Source organism: Cebus imitator, unplaced genomic scaffold, assembly GCF_001604975.1.
Source record: "Cebus imitator isolate Cc_AM_T3 unplaced genomic scaffold, Cebus_imitator-1.0 Scaffold467, whole genome shotgun sequence".
Lineage (NCBI taxonomy): Eukaryota > Metazoa > Chordata > Mammalia > Primates > Cebidae > Cebus > Cebus imitator.
This window is the reverse complement of record NW_016107782.1, coordinates 1,188,067-1,215,792: the sequence shown is the minus strand read 5'-3', so window position 1 is coordinate 1,215,792 and position 27,726 is coordinate 1,188,067. Positions and strand designations below refer to the sequence as shown.

General features: G+C 39.1%; 1 protein-coding gene and 1 pseudogene across 1 annotated transcript in view; one reads left to right on the top strand and one right to left on the bottom strand.

Moving 5' to 3' along the window:
- Positions 1–211: 211 nt before the first annotated feature.
- On the bottom strand, positions 212–1,446 carry LOC108291783 (annotated as a pseudogene).
- Positions 1,447–6,070: 4,624 nt separating this feature from the next.
- CAND1 (cullin associated and neddylation dissociated 1) overlaps positions 6,071–27,726 on the top strand; it is a 46,077-nt gene continuing 24,421 nt past the window's right edge. The window contains exons 1-2 of the mRNA XM_017512275.2: positions 6,071–6,564; positions 18,707–18,850. Of these exons, the coding sequence (XP_017367764.1) occupies positions 6,497–6,564; positions 18,707–18,850 (212 nt within the window). The 5' untranslated portion in view covers positions 6,071–6,496. The remainder of the gene's footprint in view (positions 6,565–18,706; positions 18,851–27,726) is intronic.

Genomic DNA, 27,726 nt, shown 5'->3' with positions numbered 1-27,726 from the left:
AGAAATCACTGGGAATTTACATCTGATTACCATAGATCCATAGATTCATTCTCTCATATTACAAGGCTCAAAGTTACAAAGAGAAATAGTATGTGATTGTGATGTTGGTGTTTCGTTAATATTTTCTTAAAGCTAAAATTGTTACTTTTCTGAGGAAGTAGCCAGAATAATAACTCTCTCAAATTCAAAAAACTATTGGCACAATTTGAAGTCAATCATCATTTCTAACCAACTTTTACTCTTTTTGCTGCTAAGATAGCTTGACAATTTTAGTATCTGCATTATGGCCTATATGATAATCCCAGCAGTATTCTGGGGATAAGATCTTAGAGGGTTTGTTGAGAAAGAAATACTTGTTTAGGTGGCTTTCATCATGCCACTTGGCTTCGATGTCATTTTTTCTGTCCTGGAGGATTCCCTTAAAGCACTCCTGGGTGATGTTGAGAACTTGAATGAGTGTTCTACCAAAAATGGCTTTGTGGTAATAAAAATCCTTCTGGCTGAATGAAATGTATGCTGCCGATTCCTTCCACTTCTCAGAAGTATACTCCTCAGGATGTGTCCTGTACCACCAGGCCTGTAGCTGATCCACCAACTGGCCCAGGGTCTCCACCCCAAAATTGTCTTGGAACACCTGGTCCTCATCCATGCAGAAGAGGAAGTTGACTTCCTGTTGGATGTGGGCCAACAGATGCTCCCTGATGGTCTTCATGCGCATCATGCTAATGTCCTGCTACCTCTTATCAAACACTCTGAAGAAACGCAGAGGACCCAGCTCTATCAACGGCATCATAGTAACATGGGCCATGATGTAAAATATGACTCTGTGGCCGACCATGAAGTACCTATCAGCAGATGTTATAAACTCCTTCAAGTAATACTCTGTATATGTTCTGACAGCAAAAACCATCAACCCCATGGCAGTTTTCTGTTTGGCATAATAATTTTCTAGGATAGTTCTGTTCTAAGTGCCTTCGCACACAACCAGTGCATTCCAACTGGTCACTGTCGGCACCTCTGGGTGATTGTATGGATTAAACCAGTCCCATAGCTGAAGCTTTTTAAAAAAATTTTTGTCATCTTTCTGTCTTTGTTCTGTCTCTTTTTCTTTGTCTGTATCTTCTTCTTCCTCTGCTTGATGATTGTGGGTTCCATTGTTGAAGCAGCTTGGAAACCACCGGCTCTTCCGATTGCCACTGTCAACAACTTCTGGGTGTTTTGAGTGATACATCTACTAGAGATAGCCTTCTGGGGTGTTGATGCATTTCCAACCCACAAGGATCACAGTGGAGACAACCAGCATTGGGGGAATTACCTTTCCTTTGACATTCATTATTTTCTCCTCATCATCTGCTTCTTTCACCCCAGAGTAAAAGGCAAAACAACGAAGTTCTACTGAGTTCGCTTCTGCAGAAGGAAGGGTTGAGGGAAGGGAAGGTGCTGCATTCCAACTCTTGACTGGCAGAAGCTGGGAGCCCAGGGCCAGAGTATGGCGAATGACGCTAGGCAGGACTGCGCGTCACTCCCAGCCCAGGTGGCGCCCTCTGCAGTCCGATTACCCGCCCCGCCGCCTCTGCCCTAGCCAAGCAAGGCAAGCGGGGGAAACATGCCGGCTTTGACATTCAACCCAGAATTATATTTCAGAAATTACCAACTAGTTGAATAAATATAGCTCTATTTTTTCCCTTTAACTCAATTTACAACAAATGTAGAAATTGAGCACAGGCCACATGTACTTGGCAGAAGGCTGTTTCAAAAATGAACATCAAACTTATTTTCTCCAAGACTCTCCTCCCCATCATCCATTCAGCATTCAGTTCAGAAAAAATTACCTATAGAACAATGGTTTTCAAATTACGTTTCATGGTCACTGTATTCTCATTCCTTGAGATGATACAGGTACAACTTTAAATTCTATGCTCAAATGTGTCAAGCAGCTGCATACTACCTATTCCTCTTACATGTTGCCATTATTAAATGTTCTGTGGGCCAGACGCTGTGGCTGTAATCCCAGCACTTTGGGAGGCCGAGGCAGGTAGATCACTTGAGATCAGGAGTTCTTGACTAGCTTGGACAGCATGGTGAAACTACGTCTCTGCTAAAAATACAAAAATTAGCCGGACAAGGTGACGCATCTGTAATCCCAGCTACTCAGGAGGCTGAGACAGAGGAATCACTTGAACCCAGGAGGCAGAGGTTGCAGTGAGCCAAGATCGCGCCACTGCACTCCAGCCTGGCGCCTGGCGACTGAGCGACCCTCTGTCTCAAAACAAACAAACAAAAAAACCAAATAAGCAAAAAGTTCTGAGATACTGTACTATTAAGAAAACTGTTTTCTGCATTTTCTCTTTTAACCACAACTCTCCCCAGCAACAACACCCCCTCTTCCCCAGCCAATACATAACCCAAGACCCAAAAGTATTTGCTCATATTATTTTATGGAACTAGTGTTCTAGGTTTCACAACTTGGGAAATCCTACAGCAGAGCATCCTTGTAATAATAGGGGGAAGAATGGAAAGCCATATAAAGCCCTGGAGAGTTTCTTTCCCCTAAGAATACTGATGTTTTCTTTATCTCCTGCTATATCAGAACTGTTTTAGTGAAAATTTAGAGAGTTTTAATTCCATTTACTTTTATTTCACATTCCTAGTCTCTAGCTAGCAGGGGTGACGTTTATCAATTGGTGTTGAAAAACACCAATATCACAGGGCTGTTCTGAGGACTGAGTTAATACAGTGCCTCACTCATAAATAAGTGCTTGGCCGGGTATAGTGGCTTATGCCTGTAATCCCAGCACTTTGGGAGGCCAAGGTGGGTGGATCATCTGAGGTCAGGAGATCCACCTAAAGTCAGGAGATCACCTGAGGTCAGGAGGCTCGTCAATATGGTGACACCCTGCCATCTCTACTAAAAATACAAAAATTAGCCAGGTATGGTGCCAGGCACCTGTAATCCCAGCTACTTGGGAGGCTGAGGCACAAAAATCACTTGAACCCATGAGGCGGAAGTTGCAGTGAGTTGAGATTGCACCATTGCACTCCAGCCTAGGTGACAAAGTNAAAAAAAAAAAAAAAAAAAAAAAGCAAAGAAAAAGAAAAGAAAAGAAAATTATCTGGGCATGACGGCATGTGCCTGTAATCCCAGATACTTGAGAGGCTGAGGCACGAGAATCGCTTGAACCCACAAGGCGGACGTAGCAGTGAGCTGAGATCACGCCACTGCACTCCAGCCTGGGCAACAGAGCAGACTCTGTCTTAAGGGGAAAAAAGTGCTCGTAATTTTAACAATTATTATCACATACAAATACTTGAACTTGTGTCTTTGAAGGACTCAAAACTTTAGTAGAATCAATTTCCATATTAGAACAGTGACAGAAAGGTCACATAGAAAAGGTTAGGGACAAATGAAGGCCATCGACTACCAAAACATTTGGACTTTATTCTGTAATAGCCACTGAATGTTTCCAATAACACTATAAAAACAATGCAGGAAATATTAGTTATAAATATTGTTATGGTCCAGGCAATGTACTAAGCACTTTATATAAAATATTTTATTTAACTCTCTTTTTTTTGGAGGGAGTTGCACTCTTGTTGCCCAGGCTGGAGTGCAACAGTGAAATCTTGGCTCACTGCAACCTCTGTCCCCCTGGTTAAAGTGATTCACCTTCCCTCAGCCTCCCAAGTAGCTGGGATTACAGGCGCCTGCCATCACGACTAATTTCTGTATTTTTTGTAGAGATGGGGTTTCACCACATTGGGCTGGGCTGGGCATGGTGGCTCATATACCTGTAATCCCAGCACTTTGGGAGACCAAGGTGGAGTTATTTAACTATTACAACAATCCTAAGGTTAGGTAGGAGTTAAACTCTTAAAACAACCCTGAAGGAATACCCTGATCATCATTTACCCATGAAGAAACTGAAGCTGAGAAAGATGAAATTGAATTGCCTATGACACCTAGTAAGTGGCTGTAAACATGATTTATATTTCAGGAATCTGACTCCAAATATCATAGTTCAGCTGGAAATTCAAAAGTAAAAGAATTTACACACAAATCATGAAAAAGACAAACCATGATTTGGCTTCTGAGAGGACACAGGCTAAAAGAAAGTATTATTGTTAATATTAAATGACTGAGGCCTTGAGGTCCACACATGCAAAAAAAGACCTGCTTCTCTCTCTCTCTCGTTCTCTCCCTCTGTTTCTCTCTGTCTCTTTCTCTTTGTGTGTGTGTGTGTTACATTAAATATTGTGGAAAGTCTGCTCAGAGCAAAAGGAAATTAATTGTTGTGGCTGAAGCACTCAAGGACAGTTCGATAAAAGACGTATTAATGATGGCAGATGGGTAAAATAAAGGAGAAATATGTCATTACTGGGGACAAAAAGGTATTATAATCATATATTTTTATTTTATTATTTTTATTTTATTTTTTTGAGATGGAGTCTCCCTCTGTCGCCCAGGCTGGAGTGCAGTGGCACGATCTCCGTTCACTGCAAACTCTGCCTCCCGGTTTCAAGCAATTCATCTACTTCAGCCTCCCTAATACACGGGACTACAGGTGCGAGGCACCACGCCCGGCTAATTTTTGTATTTTTAGTAGAGACGGGGTTTCACCATATTGGCCAGGCTGGTCTCGAACTCCTGACCTCGTGATCAGCCTGCCTCGGTCTCCCAAACTGCTGGGATTACAAGGGTGAACCACAGCGCCCAGTCTTTATATTACATATATTAAAGTAAAAGGATACATGAGGGCAGATAGGAGTTATGCGTGAAATTTAGACACGTTATGAGGCTAAATCACGTTTCATCTGTTTTATTAAATGCTATTGCCTGAATTCGAAGTGTTCAGTAATAGTTGAATATAGAAAAGAATGGTAAAGGTCAGGTAGATTTGATCAGATCTGAGGTATGTGGAAGTAGAGAGCTATTTAAAGGTTTGTTGTTTTTAACAGGAGTATCAAGTGAGATTATTTTTCATCTCTTCACCGGGCTCTCTTTCAGAAAGGCCTCTCAGCTAGCTCCATCCCCAACACTTTTAGGGATGTTGACTCTTAGCTGGCAAAACTTGTGTTTAAAATCCCAAATATTAAACAGATAAAAAACTTAGATAGTAAATACTTTGATAACTCATCTCCATGCAATTGTATGTCTGAGGGAACAATACACGGCTACAGGTCCTACGAGGCCACAAAAACTAACTACAGAGATAGTCTTTAGCTATTTTGAAAACAGTAGACCTTGACTACAGTCATCTTTCGCATGCCCATTAGTCTTATTTAAGGTCCTGCTGGCGTCAGAGAGGTGGCTTTACGACGCACGGAAGGAGTGTGTCTGGCCAGAGAAGTGAGGAGGCTCAGCTGCCTTGGGAGGTGCAAAGAATAGCGCTAGGAAGTCGCTGTTAGGCCTCTGCCAAGAACACCAACGGATCCGCAATGCGCCTGGCCAAACTGCAGCAGCTTAGCTCTTTAAATACCGCATAACAGAAAAAGCCTGTATTGGAGAAAATAAGAATCCGCGGCAGAGACTGAATGCACGGTGATTCAAAGGTTTTTATCCAGCATGGTTCCCTCGCCAGACTGCAAATCCCAGCATCCACTCCTTCCATGGGAGCCAATGAAAAAGCTACAAGTTCCCGCAGCCAATCACATTCTGAGCCAGTGTATCACCCGACTGAATTCTGGGATTTGTGGTTTTCATCTATCACCATTACACCACGGTGGTTAAAGCAATACAGGCCACGCGTCTGATCCCAAACGAAAGCTCCCTGTTATAATTCTTACGTTGGTTCTGCAAGCTAACTCCTTAATTGTCGTTACTCCCAGGCTTTCCCCTTCTCAAGGATCGTAATCTTTTTCTCTTAATGTCACTAAATAATCAAGTTATTTTCAGATTAAGGCCTACATATTCCATTCCTGTCCTTTAACCGTCACTTTAAAGTCTCGCGAGAACAGCTCCTTTTAGTCATTGTCATGCTTCCGAAAGGCGGGTCAGGCGAAAATTGACACAGACTTCAGCCAACCAAATTGTGCTTTAACTCTCGTCAGCAGCGTGCTTGGAAGAGGCCTCGTGAACTCTGACCTTCGCTTTCCGTAGCGTGCTGCGTCTGCCGCCCCCGCCCCCGGAGCGAAGTAGGCGGGCTTTGGCCTTTTGCCCTAGGGAGCGAGTGTGGAGGGAGTGGGAGCGAGACGGCCCTGAGTGTAAGGGTTTGGTTACCCGTAGTAGCCGTGCTGTACGCCTCGCCGCCCATGAGCTCGTCCTCCCGCGAACGGCGCCGTCGTTAGGCAGGCCCGGTAGCCTCGGCTTACCCCGGGACAGGCCCACGCCTCGCCGGGGAGGGGGCAGCCTGTCGAGGCGCCTCCCTAGTCAGCATCGGCGTCGCGCTGCGACCCTGGAAGCGGGAGCTGCCGCGAGCGAGAGGAGGAGCTCCAGCGGCGGCGGCGGCAGCGGGCAGCAGCTCCAGCAGCGCCAGCGGGCGGGAGCGAGGCCGTCAACATGGCGAGCGCCTCGTACCACATTTCCAATTTGCTGGAAAAAATGACATCCAGCGACAAGGACTTTAGGTGAGGCCGAGATCCGACCCTCACTCCACCTCTGGGTTCCCCCAGCCGCGGCCCTGGCCGTCACTCAGGCCTTGCCCCACCCCTTCGGCCGCAGCCAGTAGCTTCGCTGCCCCGAGGTCTTTAGCCCACCGCTCCGCTGGCCTTTGGATCCCGGCGGGCCCCTTTCCTCTCCCTTCTTGCAACCGCCTCCCCCCATTCTTTCCCCTAGGCCGTTGCCCGCCGCGGTCTCCAGGCCCCTTTTGCGTCTCTAAGCGCCCCCAGACCCTCCCCCGTGCCCCACTGGGAGGCGATTCTCCTGTCTCTGGTAGCGCGAAGGGGCGAAACCACCCACCATTGTGGAGAACGGAGTTGCTCTATCGGGGAGACCGGGCGCCGGGCCTACCCGCTTGCCATCCTGCGGCGCTAGGCCGCTCTGCTCGCTGGGGCCCAAGCTGCTGGGGGACCCAGTACTCTCCTCCCTGCCCGCAGGTGCTCGTGGGCCTGGCTGCATTCAGGTGGAACGATGAACTTTTGGGCTCTTGGCTGATGGGGTTATATACTTCTTTTTTGGATTATTTCTTTTCGTGAAGGTTGGAAGAAGGGGGAGGGGAGCCAGGATGGAGGAAACTTCGCTCGTAGGGTTTTCCCGCCAGCATCACTGTCAGTTCCCCTCGTCAGGTAAAACCCACTTAGGAACTCGGGATTTCGGTCTCATGTCCTTATATCCAGAATCACTACCAAAGGGGTGAATTGCTGGATCTGAATCGTAGCAGACGGATCTTCTTCAAAAGGGAGGGATGTTTAATACGGAGCTGGTGAATGTGAAGTGTTGTTACAGCAATTCTGTTCAGGAGATTTGTAAATGTTCCAAATTGTTGTAATATGCATAGTGAAGATTTGTTATATTTTTACAGGTTCTCGTTTTTTTCTTTGCATGCTATGGTGATTGTTACATTCTTTCCCGCCTCCCATCTCTTCACAAATACGTTCTTGACCTAAAAAAAAAAAAAAAAGAAAAAAAGGCTGTTTATTTCCTTATGCCTGTTTTGTTCTCTAATGCTTCAGTGGTTGTAATTTGGGTGCACTTTAAAGGAAAAAACATATAGTCCTCAACTAAAATTGTGGCTAAAGAGCTTGTTTGTTTTATATGAACAATATGTTTTAACTCCTGAAAACATGTCCAAACCATGTGGACTGGGAAGAACTTTTCAGATACGTGAAAGGAGAACCATGAAAACGTAGTAGTTGTATTCCTGATTAAATTGATATACTGGCTTATTAAAACAGGCAATGAACACAAAACCTCGTATTACTTAAAAAAATATTTCTACCTAGGCAGCTGTTAACTGTTGTATTTAACACTTAAAAGCCAGTTTGCTAATGGTAAAAATTTTAGTATTGTAACTCTTGGGAAGTGACATAGGTTTGTTTTGGGTATTTTAGATTTGTTTAGTTGTAGGACCAAAATTAAGATTCTTGGGGGAAATAAAAGTTTTGTGTTGTTTTACGAATTGGAATGCTGTTTGATTCTCTTTGGGGCTTTGCTAGCTTCCGATTCAAGTCAAAGATGTGTGGCGTGATTTCCTCCCTCTTGCTGTCAGTTTGGCTCATCCTGTAAAAGTAGTAAATTTTATTCTGATTGTGGTCAGTTTCAGGCTAAAGGTAACACTTTATAATAATAGAGTTCAACTAGTAAGACTTCTGTATGGGTAATAAGTTTAGAAAGGCTAAAAAAATGTGGTGATACCATACATGTGATTATTGACTAAAGCTTGCTTTCTTAAATTTCCTGTGAAAGATAACATACATATCTAGTTTTTTAAAAAAATAAATTATATGAAAGAAATAATCCTCTGTATGAAATGACAGTCAATGCTGAATTTGATAAAGATTATGAATTTTGGTTGTACTGAATTAACATTGTCTGGAGGATTGGTGTAATATTAATATATTTCTAATAGTTGGTGAATGTTAAGGTATGTTTAAGAGCAGTAAGTGATTTTCAGTAATTTGACAAAATTAAGGTTTTTTTAAACTGTTCTAAAAAACATTTTTATAATACGCTGTAGCCATCTAGTTAATACACAAGTCTTTGGAACTAAAGCACTTTATGTATTCAGTTTAAACAGACATTTAAGAATTAAAATAGCATTTGGAGTCAAGTATTTTGAAATTTTTTCTGATATTTTTAGTATAGGCATTTATTTTAATACATTTGTTCTTTTTAAAAAAAAATAATGCTTTGTTCTCTTTAGAAGTTTATTTTGGCTTAAATACCAAGATTTATGGCTGCATATTTAAAAATACCTAGCATTAGAAGGATCTTGAGGGCAAGGTTAATTAACATGGAATGACCAATATGTGCAAAGCACCCTACCTGTACTAAGGACTAAGAAAGAAAACAGTGCTGCCAAAATGAAGAGCAAATTTTATTCTCCTCATGGTAGAGTCCAAAGAGAAGTTGACCTAGTCACAAGATCTGGGTTCTAATCATGTGTGAGTCTTTGTTATCAACTGTAAGATCTTATGCAAGCTACTTAATTTGAGATTTTCTCTTCTGAGAAAGTCATGTCCAGAAGACTTGACTAATTACAAAAGGTTGCTTATAGGCATAAAATTTCAGGTCTATTTAGATAATACATCGTCCATTAATACAGAGAAGGTAAAGGAATGAATGCAGGCTTAAAAATTTGGAACCAAATTTCAGCATTTTAAAAGAGTCTTTTTGTAGGACTTAATAGGCTCAATTTATTGAAAAAAATTGCCTAATATTTCTTTTGTGTTTTAGAATTGTACATTATTTAAAGTTGGGATATTAAGACTTAGGAGAAATGCGGAAAGCATTAGGATGAGAAATGTCGATGTTAGGAACTCTGATGCCATATACAGAGAAAAAAAAAAAAAGACTAGGAGCTCTTTTAGGGGGAGGCGTTTGTGTGTTCTAATTACCAGGATAGTGCCTGTTACCTACTAGCCTTGGTCTAGTGAAAAGTTATTATTTTTAAAATAATGGATGCTAATTCAAATAAACCCTCAGAAGAAAAATGAAGCAACATTCTTTGGGGCAGTACCTTAGAACAGTGCTTCTCATCACTTCCTCCCAAAAAGAAACACTTCTGGAGTATACTGAGACTTTTGCCAGAAAAGATTTACACCAGTGTATATAGTTATTTTAAGGACCTCTAGGGATGCGTGTTCCATAAAGGAGTAAAGAGTAAAACTTATAATGTAGCCAATAGGTAGGGGATTTGGTGGATACCAGAGTGAAAGCTTTAATGTGGATGAATCATGTGACACTCTGTGAATATTAATATTGAATATTTGGTGGCTTGAGATAAATAAGTTCAGCTCGTTCTCTCTCTCTCTTCTTTCTTTTTTTTTGAGATGTGTCACTCTGTGGCCGAGGCTGGAGTGCAGTGGCACAATCTCACTACAGCCTCAACCTACTGGGCTCAAGCAGTCTTCCCACCTCAGCCCCAGAGTACTAGGGACTACTGGCATGCACTACCATGCCTGGGTAATTTGTTTGTAGATGGTGCATCACCATATTTCCCAGGCTGGTCTCAAACTCTTGAGTTCCAGCAACCTGCCCACCTTGGCCTCCCAAAGTGCTGGGATTATAGGGTTGAGCCACTGTGCCCGGCCAGTTGTTTTCATATACTTCAACCACCAATTGATTGAAAGTATTCCAAGGAATCAAGAGCTAAAGAAAATAAAGTTCTCTATATATACATAATAGTTAATATCAGTGCTTACTGTGAGCTTGATTTTTATTTATCCTTGCAACTTTAGTAAACGAGAATAACAATCTCATTTACAGTTGAAAAAACTGAGATTTGGAGAGAAATGACATTTGTTCAAGGTCAGTTAGATTGTAGGTCTGGGACTTACAGGATCTCTTTACCTCCAGAGCATGAACTCTTAACTACCCATCTATGCCACTTCTCCAGGGTTTAGACTAGGGGATGTTAAGATGCAGGCCTTAAATTTCAGCTCCCTCTAAAATTAGGCTTGTAGAATATTTCATTCTAGAATATGCCTTTAATAATTCCTGACAAGGACTACAAAAAGTTTAAGATCTAGTGTGCAGTTCCCTAATCTACATGCTTGTTGAATAGTTAAAACACTATTGTGAAAAGATGAATAACCCAGGGCAATGTGTAATTGTCGAGCATTAAGTGGCAGAGAATATTAAAGGAAGAAGATTCAGGTCCATGGACAGATCTGAGCTAGGTGTTGAAAATGAAACTCTAGGTAGAAAGAGAAAATGAATACAAGAATAAAAGCACATGATACAAAACTTCACTGGGGAAGAGGGAATAGATAATCTTGACTGTAGCTGGATGGATATTGTCCACCAAACTCCTTAAGAATAGGGACCTTGTCATACTAAATGGAATCCTTCTCTTTGTCTGGTTCTTGACCATATGGGTTCTCAGTAGGTAGTTGCTGAAGTAGAATTGGATTTTAGTTCGATTATATAGGGATTTTAGGAACCTCCAGGAAACTATTGTAAAATCACCTAAACTATTTGTTTATATGCCACTCGATAGGCTTTTCTTAAAATAATTTACTACATTGTAGAATGCAGTGTTTCCCAATTTTTAAAGGTTTATATTACCAGATTTATTTGTTTAAGTGTTTTGGATATTGGAAGGTATTTTCTTTTGGAAACTGTTTAAAATGCTTATAAAAAATCTCAAACCTGTTAAGGAATCATAGGTTTTCAGAGCTGGAAGGAACCTTAGAGATCCTATCACATAGCTGAAAGCACAGTGTGGGCATTTATAATAACATGACAGGAAACAGTGAAATTATCTTAAGTACTTGTGATTGAAGAAAAGCAGGTTTAATCAGAAATACATTTGCAGAGATTAAGAAGGTGATTTCTGGGGACCTTTTAAATTACTCAGCAGGTAGGTGGCAGTAACCTTCTTGATTTTACTTAGGTGTTTTTTCTTGATATATGCTATAATAACTGGTTATCAACAGTGATTAGGGCTCACCACTGGAAAAGAGGAAAAAGGGACCTCACAGAGAAAACTGGGAAGAAAGAATGGTAAAAATTAGATTTCTTTACATGAACAATATTAAGACTATTCCAATTTAGGCCTGGCACAGTGGCTCATGCCTTTAAATCCTAGCACTTTGGGAGGCCGAGGCGGGCAGATCACCTGAGGTCAAGAGTTCATGACCAGCTTGGACAACCACATCTCTACTAAAATACAAAAATTAGCTGGACATGGTGATGCACGCCTGTAATACCAACTACTCGCAAAGTTGAGGCAGCAGAATTACTTGAACCCAGAGGTGGAGGTTGCAGTGAGCCAAGATTGCGAGACTCCGTCTCAAAAAAAAAAAAAAGACTATTCCAACTGAATTCATAGCACTCTAAGGGGGGAATTAACGAGGAAAAGTGAAATAGCAGTGGTGTTTGTGCAGGATCTCTGAAAGGTAATTGGTGTACTGAGTGGTAAAATTGACCATATCAATCGAGCACAGTGGCTCACGCCTGTAATCCCAGCACTTTGGGAGGCCAAGGCGGGTGTATCACCTGAGGTTAGGAGTTTGAGACCAGCTTGGCCAACATGGTGAAACCTCGTCTCTACTAAAAGTACAAAAAATTAGCCAGGTGTAGTGGTGCAAGCCTGTAATCTCAGCTACTCGGGAGGCTGAGGCAGAATTGCTTGAAGCCAGGAGACAGGTCGCAGTGAGCCAAGGTCACACCACTGCACTCCAGCCTGGGTGGCAGAGTGAGACTCTGTCTGAAAAAAAAAAAAAAAAAAAAAAAAAAACCATATCAACTAGATTTCTGGTTGAAGGCAAGAGTAAAATTGTGTTTATGTATGATGGGAGAAGCTGTGTTGAGAGTTAATGTGAGTGCAAGGTGTCTATCTCTACCATTGCTTCTGCTTTTCTGCGTTGGATTTTCTAAAGATGAAAAACTGCTTCCCTTAGTCCAATAGAGTAAGCCAAATGTTTAAGATCTAGCACATGCCTAGATCTAGTGTAAGTTCCAGACTGTGTGTTATTCATCGCTGTGTTTGCAGAGCAGAGTTCTTTATGTTGGTCCCGCTAAAATACTTGAATAAAGGAATGAGATGGCACTGCCTGCAGGTCGTATCAACTTGGGAATTCCATTGAAGTCTGAAATGTAACCTTTTACCTTTTACTTTTCCCATCTTATGCCGCCTTTATCCTTATTTTGGCCTGTTAAATTACCATTCATTTAAAATCACAGGCAGAAAACCTTCATGTCACCCTTCTGTTGTTTGTCTTCTTTAGTCTTCTGATGAGTATTTCTCAAATTAATCTTGCTGCCTCAGGCCTCTTCCTAAATCCAGTCTGTTCCCTCTGGCCATTAGAATATTTTCCTGAGGACGGGCGCGGTGGCTCAAGCCTGTAATCCCAGCACTTTGGGAGGCCGAGGCGGGTGAATCACGAGGTCAAGAGATCGAGACCATCCTGGTCAACATGGTGAAACCCTGTCTCTACTAAAAATACAAAAAAAAAAAAAAAAATATTTTCCTGAATATTGCAGCTGATCATTACCTCCCTCACTAATTTCTATTCACTACAAGACGAACTCCAAATCTCTTAGCTGTTGCCCATCTGAACTTTCAGAAACTGCTCTCCCTAAAATCCCTAACAGTCTCCCTAGTCTCCTAATGTAACTCATTTAGTGGATATTTTCTTTGCTCATCTATTTGGTATTTAAGCATTTTTTTTAAACCATTTTTTCCTTCTTGGAATTCTCTTATATGGGCATCCTGACCAAGTTGGGTTTATTATCCGTAATAGGGAGAACACACACTTGAGGGTATCAGAGGATGTTAGAAGGAATCTATTCATTTGAGTAATTTGGGGAAGAGTCTAAGGAAGTGAAGCTTTGCTTTAGATTGAATGTTGTCAGAAGGTGAGGGCAATTCCATGATTCAGCATCTTAATAAATTTTATAGGGAGGGCTGACCTAAGCAGGGGAAAAGCTGTAATTGGTAAAGAAGTATCAGTCATTTAATTGAAGAGCGGAATGTTAGGTATTTTGTGTTGCTCAGTGACCTTGTCCGAAATGGATGTTCTATGAAATTGTTTGTGTCCAAAAAAAACAATATGCCCTAGCTGGTAAGCATCAGATCAGTTGGTAATAACATTGAGGTTTATGTCTGAATCTCAGATAAGTTTCTGGACTGTGGGGGCTGCTGTTTTTTTCTTTATCAGTGCCCACTTTTGGCCAAGGGCAGACGAAGTTGGGCTGCAGGACATTCATTTTTGATTTTCACATCTTCACTATGGCTGAGATTTTATTAAGATCAGAGGCATTTCCATTCAGTGTAGTTTGCAGTTTGACCAAAGTTAATCCTTTCTTCTATCGTAAGATGAGCAGTTTATCCATCTGATATGACAGTGGTTGCACGGTAATATTAAGACTCTGGACAAGGGTACATCAGCTGACTCTAATACCCAGTCTTGTGGTTTTCCTTTTACATCTTTCCTTCTAGGTCATCCTTACCATCCCTGTATCTAATCCATTTTGAAGAACTATTAATTTTAATTTGTAAAATTCAGACCAACTAGTTCTCATTATTTGTAGTATGTTTTGTAAAGTTACTGTAAACACTGAGTTAGCCAGTATGGAACCATTGCTTCTGAGGGAATTATGGAATAAGGTTTCTGTGAGTCACAGTGTTTTAATCAGTTGATGAGTTTGTAACCTTGTTTTATGAGTGTTTCTTTTAAAGATGCTTACTTAATATATATTGCTGATTCATTAACATTGAATTCACAGCAAATAAAGAAGGTTATCTAACATGTGTTTTTTTTCAGAAGGCACATTATAGCCTTCTTGCACTTAGGAATGCTAGACAGCATTTCAGCACTATGCTTGGGGCCATATTAAATAACAGCACCAACAAAAAGCACAAACGTGAAAAACATGGGCTTAAATAGGCCAAGAAGAAGATCCTTGTTAACAACGTGAGAGCTGGAGCTAGAAGGCAGAGTGTTGCCTTGTCCCACCACATTTGGGAATGTATGTGTTGGATTACTCAAATTTTTCACCATTCTACACTCATCTGCAAATTACTGTGAAATAGGAAGCATTAATTTTGGGGTTACAAATAAATGTTAAGGAGTATGTGAATTTGCAAATAGGGAATCTGGGAATTATGAGGATCAACTGTGTGTCAATTTTTTCCATCTTCATTAATTTCTATAACCCTAACTTGGGCTATCATAATTTCTCAGTTGTTCTAACTAGTCGCCAGTCAGTCTGGCCAAATAAAGCGTAGTTCTCTCCAAAGTATGGTCCACAGTGTAGCTGGAGTAATGTTTCTGAAATATAAATCTGATCATTACATTTATTCCCTGTATGTAACCCAGTTGTTTTTCAGTAGCTTCCCATTGCTCTTAGAATAAAGGCAAAAATCCTGATATGGTCTACAAATCCTTTAAATTCCTGGCCCTTGTTTACCTAGCACCAGTTTCCCCCTGCTTCATGATAATTCTGTCCACTCTTTATTTGTTTTTGAGATGGAGTATCACTCTATTATTGTTCAGGCTGGGGTACAGTGGCATGATCTCGGCTCACTGCAACTTCTGCCTCCCAGGTTCAAGCGACCGCCTCCTGGGTTCAAGCAATTCTCTTGCCTCAGCTTCCCAAATAGCTGGGATTACAGGCATGTACCACTATGCCTGGCTAATTTTGTATTTTTGGAAGAGACAGAGTTTCACCATGTTGCCCAGGCTGGCCTGGAACTCCTGACCTCAAATGATCTACCCACCTAGGCCTCCCAAAGTGCTAGGATTACAGTTGTGAGCCACTGAGCCCAGCCCTCACTCTTTAGATCAGTCTTTCCTGACACAACTCCCAATCCAGTCTACGTAATGTTACTTTGATAGTGTTTTCTCTTTTTGAGATGGAGTCTCACTCTGTCACCCAGGCTGGAGTGCAGTGGCTCCATATTGGCTCACTGCAACCTCTGCCTCCTGCGTTGAAGCGATTCTCCTGCCTTAGCCTCCCAAGTAGCTGGGATTACAGGTGTGCACCACCACACCCAGCTCATTTTTGTAATTTTAATAGAGATGGGGTTTCACCATGTTGGCCAGAGTGGTCTCGAACTCCTGACCTCAGGAGATCTGCCTGCCTCAGCCTCCCAAAGTGCTGGGATTATAGGCGTGAGCCACTGTGCCCAGCTTTATAGTGTTTTCTTGATAACACGCTCCTTTGCTTCATAGCATTTAATTCTTAGTTCTACAGGTGCTTACTCATATGTTCAATTTAAAAAATTAATATGCCTCTTGTAATATAAGCTCAAAGACAGCAAGAATTGTGTGTGCCTTGATTAGCCATTGTATCAGCGACAACTAGTATAGTACCTGATATGTGGTAGGGTCTCATTACATAGTGCATGAATATGTAAGGCCCTTCCCATCTTGACCTCAACCTATATTCCCATTATTTTCCTATTAGGTTTCTGTGCTCTACACGCTTAACTCTTTCCTTATTCTTTCACTCTTAGGTGTTCTGTCCTTCCCCATCACCAAAAAGAAAAAAGTAATTTAAATACCAAACCAATTTTTCCCATGCAAACCCCTATTTATCCTTTGAGATCCAACTTAACAGTCAACTCTTTGGTGTGATAATTTCCATATACTCTTGAGTAGTGTTTTATAAAATATGTAAGATTGAGATTTGTGCCCTTAGCACCATACCTAAAAAAGTAAATGCTGAAGAGACATGGTTATGCCATGGACAGCTTTCAAACTGGTCAAATAACTTCCTTAATAAGATTAATAGTATTAATTTTTAATATCAAATTTACAGAAGGAATAAATTATTCCAGAACTTTGTGATTTCAGGGTCACCATTGAAAAATAACTCTTGGTATTATAATAATCTACTTTTTCTGCGTTTTAAAAATATCTGTTACTAATTTTGATAGTGGTCATTTCAACTTTTTAAAATAATATTTAACCATTAATGATTTTTGAAAATCAGTAGACTTCTTTATTACAATATAAGCTCTTTGAAGTTGGGGAGGCCAACTTTTTATTCCTTCCTCTAAGGTTTCTTACCTAATAGGCAATGAATAAATAATAAGTAAAGAATGAATTTGTGCCAGTAGAACCATACAGAATCATAAAACAACTTTTTGCTTGGGATTATGTTTTTTTACTTAAATTGATCATCATTTTTTTCTCTGGAAACAGATAACTGGCATTGCAGCGGTTCTTAAAGGTCATAACTGTTATCGTCATTGAATGGATTTTATTTAAGTAAAATGGTTAAGATGTTTTCAGTGTGCAGGAGTACCTGCATTAATGTGCTATATAGTTTTTTCACTTTCCAGAATATTAATGAAAATTAGTCATGTAGTTTTAATTTTGTTTTGTCACATTATAAAATGGGGGAGGGGCTTCCAATTAGGAGAGCTGTGTCCATTTAAAAGTCCGTGCTAAATTGATCTTGTATTATAATGTAAATATAAGCCCCAGTGTAAATATAAGCTTTTTAAAAAATAAGCAATTTTACAGAATGTGGTAAGAATTGAACTATTAGGTTGCTGTAAAAGTAATTGTGGTTTTTTGCCATAATACATACTTGCATGTAGTGTAAAACTTTGTCAGATCAGCATTAAATGAACTATACTAGTTATTGGAATTATCCTTCAAATTACCTTACATATAATGAATTTCTAAATTATTAACTTGTTTTGCCAACCTTTACCACATAGTTTATTACCCATGTGGCTGGATTGTCTCCATAGCTGTTTATCAGTTCAACTGTAATAGTCTTTTTATTTTAACATAGATTTTGACAGTTCTCTGTAGTGTACAAAATAATGTATTTTTACTAAAACTGGATCTGGTTTGAATAAAAGAAAAGAGCATTAACTAGTTATCTTAGTTGGATTGTTTCCATAAGTGTAGGGGAGCCAAGAATTATGGGAAAAGTTCATTTGGCTTTTAAAGAGGTCTTAGGGCTTTATTTCAATGTGATTATTTCATATTCTGAGAAATCACTTTTAAAACAATGAATTGTTTGGTAAGACATATGGAGAAAAACATCTGAGACTCTATACCTTATTTTACCTGAGACTCTATTTACCTTGTCTACTATTCAATTATTTCATTTAAAGCTGAGATTAGATGATTGATCACTGTATTTTTGCCAGGCTGTTCAGTTTTAAACCTTTTGGCAGTGGTTCTTAAGGGGAGGGGAAGCGGGAGATGTCGGGGGAGCTACTTTCTAGAATCCCCTCTTCACTATTTTGAAAATAAGCCTGGTGGCTGGCAGGTGGCTCACACTTGTAAACCCAGCACTGTGGGAGGCCAAGGCGGGCAGATTACCTGAGATAAGGAGTTCCAGACCAGCCTAGGCAACAAACCCCATCTCTACTAAAAAGATTAAAATTAGCTGGGCGTGGTGGCAGGCACCTGTAATCCCAGCTACTTGGGAGACTGCGTCAGGAGAATCGCTTGAACCTGGGAGTTGAAGGTTGCAGTGAGCCAAGACTCCACCACTGCACTGTAGCCTGGGTGACAGAGTAAGACTTGCTCTTAAAAAAAAAAAGAAGAAGAAGAAAAGAAATCTCATACCTGGCGATGGGTATGGGTATTGTGGAAAATTTCCAGTAATATGTAACTCACCCACCACCCCACCCCCATTGCAACATACTTGTTTTGGATGTCCTAATGTTTGGCAGATGCTCTTAGTGATCCTAATGTTTATGGTTAAGGGCTTCCTAGATAGAATTCAAATCTTATGTAAAGAAAAAGTAAAGAGGAGATTTTCTCACCAAAAAGCAGTGATGCAATTAATTAGAATGAAAGAGTACTCACTGTAGGTCCTGTTAGTCAATTTGGAATCAAGACCAACCTGGGGAAAATAATTTTGGATAATGATACCTCATATAGCATATCAGTACTTTAAAAATCTGTCACCTTTTCTCTCTCTGGGTACAATGAATTTTAAGTACATTATTGCTCTTTTCCTTGGTAGCTTTTAGATTAAATTTATGATCACTTTTTTAAAAAGTGGATGAGTTTTGTAATAAAGGATGTTCCTGTTGAGTGAATGGTATAGCACCGAATTTGAAAAATCATTCTTTTAAAATTAATGCTTATAAAATTTTACAATTAACACATTTTATTTTTTTGATAGGTTTATGGCTACAAATGATTTGATGACGGAACTGCAGAAAGATTCCATCAAGTTGGATGATGATAGTGAAAGGAAAGTAGTGAAAATGATTTTAAAGTTACTGGAAGATAAAAATGGAGAGGTACAGAATTTAGCTGTTAAATGGTAAGTTGTTTTTTACTGGTTGAGTCTTTCTTGCTGCTCCCTCAACCCTGTTTTTAAAATCTCTATGATAAGTAGTAAATTATCTTAGTCTTGTACTGTGTCTTTCTCATGTTTGTATTTAGAATTTTTAGGTGACTAATGTTTACTGTTTGTATATGGTACATATAATATATTTCCTTACAGCATATAACTTACTAAATGTGGCCTTTCATCGTATTTTTTTTTTTTTTTTTAAATTCTTAGGAAGTACATGTAGGGAACTCCAAAAACAATGATTCTCATTTGACCATAGCCTACATTTTTAGCTGGATTAAAGGCCTACTTGTCTCAATCTGTCTCTGTATTCCAGTAGGGATGAAATTTTAAAACCAAATGATTAAGGAAAATTAAAAACTAATAATAAAATTCCTTTTTTTTTTTTTAAAATGCAGGGTCTCACCCTGTCACTCAGGTAGGAGTGCAGTGATATGATCACAGCTCACTGCAGCCTTGACCTCCTGGGCTCAAGCAATCCTTCTGCCTCATTTTTCAAAATTTTCTTGTAGAGACGAGGTCTTACTTTGTGGCCCAGGCTGGTCTTGAACTCCTGGGCTCAAGCAGTCCTCCCGCCTTGGCCTCCCAAAGTGCTGGGATTTTAGGCATGAGCCATTGTGCCTGGCCAAAAAACTACTACTAATAAAATTCTTAATAAAGAATAGCAGCACTTAAACCATCATTAACTCAAAACACCACTAATGATATAATAGTTACAGAGTCTTTTTTAAGAGTTATGGAGATTCTGATTGCCTTTTTGTATACTATGCAGTGGGAGCTTCCTGCTATGCATGATGTTGGCAGTTTGGTCTAATTTTTAGTAGGGTAAAGAATTTGAGTTCTCAATAAATTCCATTAACATTAATTTAGTTTATGAATGTCAACCTTTTTGCTTATACCTGTAATCCCAGCACTTTTGGAGGCTGAGGCAGGCAGATCACGAGGTTAGGAGATTGAGACCATCCTGGCTAACACAGTGAAACCCATTACTACTAAAAATATAAAACAATTAGCAGGGCATGGTGGCATGAGCCTGTAGTCCAGCTACTCAGGAGGCTGAGGTAGGAGAATTGCTTGAACCCGGGAGGCGGAGGTTGCAGTGAGCCGAGAGCGAGCCACTGTACTCCATCCTGGTCAACAGAGCGAGATTCCATCTCAAAACACAACAAAACAAAAAGAAACTCTTAATTTACATAGTTATTTATATAACCTTTAGCCTTATAAAAGTTGTGGAATTATGTCTTTTTGTACCTCATTATATTTGGTGTCAGTTTAAATACAACATCCCATTGTTACTCCTTTTCAAAGGATTTTAAATTTGTTTTAGCCTAAACTTTTACATATCTCTTGTAAGAGTAAAAAAAATATGAGAAATAATTGGTCAGCATAGAATTTTGAGACATGCAATACAGATATTTTTAACTTGGAATATTTGCAAGTTTAAAATAAAATGGGTCTTTCAAAAAATGCTGTTGTAGGCCAGGAGTGGTGGCTCATACCTGTAATCCCAGCACTTCGGGAGGCCAAGGCAGGCAGATCACCTGATGTCAGGAGTTCAAGACCAGCCTGACCAACATGGTGAAACCCTGTCTTTACTAAAATACAAAAATTAGCTGGGCGTAGTGGTGCATGCCTGTAATCCTAGCTATTCCGGAAGGCTGAGGCAGCAGAATCTCTTGTTCCCAGAAGGCAGAGGTTGCAGGGAGCGGAGATAGCGGTATTGCACGCCAGCCTGGGCAACAGAGCGAGATTCTGTCTCAAAAAAGAGAAAAAACAGTGGTGGTGTAGAATAATACAGTTGAGGCCGGGCGCGGTGGCTCAAGCCTGTAATCCCAGCACTGTGGGAGGCCGAGGCGGGTGGATCATGAGGTCAAGAGATCGAGACCATCCTGGTCAACATGGTGAAACCCCGTCTCTACTAAAACTACAAAAAATTAGCTGGGCATGGTGGCGCGTGCCTGTAATCCCAGCGACTCAGGAGGCTGGGGCAGGAGAATTGCCTGAACCCAGGAGGCGGAGGTTGCGGTGAGCCGAGATCGCGCCATTGCACTCCAGCCTGGGTAAGGAGCGAAACTCCGTCTCAAAAAAAAAAAAAGAATAATACAGTTGAGTCAGTAATTTTAGTTTAATTTTCTTATCTTTTAATTTTTTTGCCATGTGCCTAATAAAATTAAGCTTTGTTCAGAGTATGTCCTGTATGTTTCTCAAGTTTTTTTAAAAAAGAAAATCTTTAAAAAAGTTCTTTGTCCCAAATTGCGAGTTGGGAGGTACGTAGTTCTTAGTCACTTTAGTATGTATCTTTACTCATTAGGAACCTGAGTTTCCTGACCTTTTGTTGATCTTTTATATTTATAATTAGAGGAGTTGGGAAGAAATAACATATATTCAAGAAAATAAAGGAAGTAGGATATAAATAAATATATTGGAGATAAAATGGTAATGAGTAAATAATCTAAGAGCTGAATCTTGGAGGAGGGAAAATCCCAATAAATAATAAAACAGCCATATAAAAAAAATTGGAAAAATTGAACAAAAATTTTCATTTTTTGGAAAAATTCAACAAAGAATTCATCACTCAAAAGAAAGGTCCAGAAATATTTCTGTTCTTTAAAACCTCAAAGAACAGATAATTCCAGTACAGAGAGTTGTAGTACTGTTCCACAACGTAGGGTAAGTATGAAAACTTTCCACACTTTAAATTAAATACTGATGACAGATCCTAATGATAACACTTAAAAGAAAATTATAGACTAGCTTCATTTAAATGTTCAAAGTAAAATATAGCAGTGTATTATGAGTAACATACTGTGACCAAGTAGAGTTTACCCCAAGATTATAAGGGGGGGTAGTTCAGTATTATTTGCTTTATTAATGAAGTTGTTTTATTATGTTAATAGGTCAAAGGGAGAAAAAAACTATCTGGTTAGTTATCAAGACACTGATAAGAGTCAGCTTTGACTCTTGATTTAAACAAAGCTAAAAGCACTTAGCTTACTTACTATAATTAGAGAGGTGAAGAACTTCCAAAAACCAGCATACTTGATTTGACATTAAGTTAAAAACAAGTTGAAGATATATTATCCCACTTCACAGAATTCATGTGTTCCAGGTAAAACATGTAACAACATAGGAATTGATAGGTCCTTTCTTTAACATTAAAGGAGTATAATACACACACACACACACACACACACACACACACACACTTCAGCCCAAAAGTTAAAAAATACCAGATACATTCACCCTAAAGTCAGGGACAAGGCAAATATGTGCATCTCTCTGTTGTTTCTTTTGAGAGTATTAATCACTGTAGGACAGGGGTGGGAGGAAAATTAGAGGCATAAGAATTGAAAAGTTTAAGTGGGGAAAAACAAGTCAATTAAGAAAAATTGAATTTACAATAAGAATTCGGTGAGATAGGATGTAAAATTTACAAAATTAGTAGCTTTTCATATAAGCTTTTGATACAGTAGCTTTTCATTTGCTGATATGAAAATCATTAGCTTTTCATATAGCCAATTAGAAGACATAATGGAAATGAACACCCATTTATTACAGCAATAGAAAGACAAAATACACAGGAATAAATGTAACAAGAAATGTTATAATGGTGACCATGGATTGCAGTGTTGTGTGGTATAAGGTAAGGTTACAGTTTTCTGTTCCAAATTTATGGGAAAAAAATTTTTAAATACTTTAAGATACAAAAATGTACTTGAACAAACAGAAAGACATCTCATGTCCTTGAATGGGACAACTCTACACCATAAAGTTTTTGGTTCTCTTCAGGTTACTTTTATGCTAACCTAACTTGAAAAATCATTAAGTTTTTTTTAGAAGCTAGACAAATTGACTATAAAGTATATTAGGGTTGAGAGTAAACATGTGCTGAAGATAGTCAAGAAAATGCTGAAAAAGCAGAAAACTGCTGCAGGTAGAAAGGTGTTGGTTAGCCCTATAAATATTATGTCTCTATAATCAAAGCAGTGAGGCAGTGGAGCATTAATAGACCAGTGAAGTAAAATAGAATGTAAAGTATGTTATGAAGGTAGCATCACTGGGAAAATGATGGACCTTTTTCAAAATTGTATAATTTTATCGTACAACATCTCCAATCAAGGTCACTATTATTCAGGTTTTATTTACCTTAAATTAGTTTTGCCTGTTAAAAAACTTCATATAAATGGAATTACACAGTATGTGCTCTTGTATTTGGCTACTTTTGCTCTCATAATACCAGAAATTAATCCATGTTGTTTATATTAGTAGCTCATCCCTTTTTATTAATTAGTACATTGATAGTTTGTTTATTCATTTGGTTTCTTTCATGGATTTGACTACTGTGAATAAATATACAGTGAGGTTCCTGTACAAGTCCCTTTTAGGACATGTGTTTTTATTTCTTATTGATATCCAAGAGTGAAACTGCTCTTGTTCACTTAGTATTTTATGAAAATGCCAAATTGTTTCCCAAAGTCTGTCTACCATTTTATGTGAAAGTACCAGTTGCTCCACATTCTCACCAGTCATTTGGTTGTGTCAGTTTTTAATTTTAGCCACTTCAGTAAGTGTATAAGTGTGGTTTTAATTTATATTTCCCTGATAATTAATAATGTCAAGCACTGTTTCATGTGTTGTTTGGCTATATTTTTGTGTGTATGTGGACTTTTTATTGTGAAGTTGTAGTTCTTTTCTGAATTTGATGAGCTTAAGTTTTAAATTTTGGTTTCAAATTAGTGTTTAGTTTGATTTAATTTGTAAGTTAATTTAAATTTTTGCTTATGGCTATTTTCTGTGTTCTAAGAAATCTTTGTTTACCTTAGGTTGTAAAGATTTTCTCCAAATGAGATTTCTAATTTTAGCTTTACTTTTAGTTCTATGATGGATCTTGTATTTATTTTTGCAAAGGATATGAGGCAGAAATTAACTTTTTCTTTTTTTCCCCAAATGGATATCCAGTTGATGGAGCACCATTTGTTGGAAAGATCTTCCTTCCCTACTGATTTACTTTGGCATCCTTGTCAAAAAAGTAATTGACTATAAAAGTGTGGATCTACTTGTAGATGCTGTTTTGTTCCATTGCTTTGTCTATATTTATACCGGTACAACACTTGCATTCATTGTAGCTCAGGAGTTTAACATCTTTGGCATTACTGACTCTTTGGGCCAGATAATTCTTTGTTGTTGAGCTGTGTATTCTGTATATTGTAGAATGTTTAGCAGCATTCCTGGCCTTTACTCGGTATTGGCCAGTAGTATTCCCTCCCAATTGTGATAATCAAAAATGTCTCCAGGCATTACCAAATGTCTCTTGGAGGGCAAAAATTGCCCTGTTGAGAAACACGGGTCTAGATCTTAAATGTAAAGTAAAAGATATTTTAAGTTCTCTAGCTTTTGTCTTCCTTTCTGAAGAGTAGTTAAGCTGTGTGCCATGGCTCACGCCTGTAATACCAGCACTTTTGTTGGAGGCCAACGTGTGTGGATCATGAGGTCAGGAGTTTGAGACCAGTCCGACCAACCTGTGAAACCCCATCTCTACTAAAAAAAAAAAAAAAATTAGCCAGGTGTGTTGGTGCGCATCTGTAATCCTGGCTACTCAGGAGGCTGAGGCAGGAGAATTGCTTGAACCCGGGAGGTGGAGGTTGCAGTAAGCCGAGATCATGCCACTGCATTCCAGCCTGGGCCACAGAGTGAGACTCACTCTCAAAAAAAATTAGTTTAGTTTTTTAGGTCCTTTATATTTCTATGTAAATTTTAGAATTGTCAACTTTTATTCTTAAAAAGAAGCTTGCTTGAATTTTGATTGGAATTCTGTTGAAACTTTAGAAATATTTGAGAAGAATTCAAGTTATATTAAAATACTTAGTCTTTCAACAATGAACCATGTTATCTCATCCTTGTCAAAGTCGTTTTTGCTGAGTCCTCAGGATTTTCTACCTAAACAACATGTTATCAGTGAATATCCCTCTCTTTTCAATCCTGATTTTGATAATTTGTGTTCCTTTTTTAAAAATCAACAGTTAATTGAATCAGGAACTTACCAACTTTACTAATCTTATCAAAGACCTGACATAAAGTGTTATTTATTTTGTCTGTCTGTTGTCTCTTTCATTGATTTCTTCTGTGATTATTGCATTCCTAATGGCTTTCTTTCTAATTTAAGCATATAAAGGTGTATATTTTCCTCTAAGTATGTCTTCAGCTACATCATACAAATTTTGATATTTTCATTATTCAGTTTGAAATATTTTTAATTTTTGATGTGATTTTTAAAAATCCATTTGTTACTTAGAAGCAATTTCCAAATATTTGGAAGTTATCTACTTTTTTTACTGGTTTCCAATTTAATTCTACTGTGGTCAGGGCACTTTCTTTTAACATTTATTGAGATTTGTTTTGTGGTGAGCTTGGCAAATGTTTTATATATACTCAAAAAGAAAGTATATTCTACAGTTGTTGGGTAAAATGTTTTATAAATATGAGGTCAAGGTAGTTGATAGTGTTCAGTTTTATATCTTTTCTGCTTTTTTTTTTTTTTTTTTTTGATGGGGTTTCCCTTTGTTGCCCCGGCTTGATTTTTTTCACTGCAACCTCTGCCTCCTAGGTTCAAGCGATTCTCAGACTGCCTCAGCCTCCCAGGTAACTGGGGTTATAGGCACACACCATCACGCCCAGCTAAGTTTTGCATTTTTATTAGAGACAGGGTTTCACCATGTTGGCCAGGCTGGTCTTAAACTCCTGACCTCAAGTGATCCACCTACCTTAGCCTTACAAAGGGCTGGGATTACAGATGTGAGCCACCATGCCTGGCCATCCTTTCTGAATTTTTGTTTAGTTGATCTGGTGAGAAGTATGTTAAAACTTTCAATTATGACTTTTTCCCTATAGTAATATCAGTCTCTTTTTCTTGCATTTTGAAGCTGTTTAATGTTTTTCTGAGATGGAGTCTCGCTCTATTGCCAGGCTGGAGTACAGTGGCGCAATCTTGGCTCACTGCAAACCTCCGCCTCTGGGTTTAAGCAATTCCTCTGCCTCAGCCTCCCAGGTAGCTGGGACTACAGGTGCGCTCCACCACACCCAGCTAATTTTTTATATTTTAGCAGAGACGGGGTTTCACCATGTTGGCCAGGAGGGCCTGACCTCGTGATCCACCCACCTCTGCCTCCCAAAGTGCTGGGGTTACAGTTGTGAGCCGCCGCGCCTGGCAAAGCTGTATAATGTTATAGACAAAATTGTTCTGACATTTGTTTAAACAGTAAGAAATACTTTAAGCAGGACTGTTGTGATAGGTGTAAAGACTATTGGAATAGGAGAGATTGGTCTCAACTTCAAATACTAGGACAAGTGGGCATTTATAGCCGAAAAGCAGAAAGTCAGTCAGAGATTGGAACATTACATAAGAAGAAACATCAAGGGTGGTGAGTTTCTCACTACAATAGGGCTGTGCAGGACTGGCAAGGACAGGGGCCCAGGGTCAAGAACTGCTTGTTGAGAAGAGGGCTCAGACGAGTCTTAGTAAAGTTTGGTCAAGGAGAGTCTTTGTCAATGACTAGGTACATACACATTTATAATAGTTATGTCATCTTGATATGACCCTTTTATGAGTATAAGACGTTTCTCTTCTTCTCTACTAATACACCTTACCTTGAAATATATTTTCTCTGATGTTAGTAATATAGCCACTCCAGTTTGTTTCAAGATTGGTGTATGTGCATAATGTATCTTTTTTATTTTTTATTTTATCTGTTTTTTTAATAGTTTCTTATAGATAGCAGGTAGTTAAATCTTGTTTTTTCATTTACTCAGTTTTATAATTTCTGCCCTTTATTTTTTTATTTTTAGTTTTAAAATACAGCATTTAAATTTTTTATTTTTATTTTATTTTATATTTGATACAGAGTCTCACTCTGTCACCCAGGCTGGAGTGCAGTGGTGTGGTCATGGCTCACTGCAGCCTTGACTTCCTGGGCTCCAGTGATCCTCCCACTTCAGCCTCCGAAGTAGCTGGGACCACAGGTGCACGCTACCACACCCAACTAATTTTAGAATTTTTAGTAGAGACAGGGTTCCGCCATGTTGTCCAGGTTGGGTAAGCTCAAGCAGCCTAACTGCCTCAGTCTCTCAAAGTGCTGTGATTACATGCGTGAGTCACCACTATCCTGCTGAAAGCTAGAACTCTTTAAATTCATTTTTGAGTTCCTATGAACTCCACTCCCAATTTTCATTACTTTATATTTGGTCTTCCCCTGTATCTGCCATGTTTCAGTTATCACTGCCTTCATTTTGGATTAAGCTATATTTAACCTTTCGGTTTTTTTTTTTTCTTTTAAATCTCTAGTTTGCTCTGCCTACTACTTCTGTGGTCAAGTAGTCAACAGTCATCAATCGAGCATCTATTTAAGACACTGATCTGAGCATTTATCAAATTAAACTATTCTCATCATGTCACTTATACTTGAAAAAATAAATTGGCTTCCAGTTTTATCACATTTAAAGTCATTGACCAGACTTTAAAAGTTCTCTATAATATCCTAGGGGGTTACTTTTCCTGTGGTGTTTTCCATCTGCCTTTTGTATCCAGCAGTTCATTTTACTCCTAATTTCTTTCAATATGCATTCTACTTTTAGTCTCTGGTGTTTACAAGAACTTGCTTCCTCATTTAAAATGCTTTTCATTTCTAACTGTATCTCATGAAAGATAAATATCAGTTGGGCGTGGTGGCTCACACCTGTAGTCCCAGCTACTCCGGAGGCTGAGACATGAAAGGCTTAGGTGATAGTGAGCCAACATTGCACCACTGCACTCCAGCCTGGGCAACAGAGCAAGACTCTGTCTCAAAAAA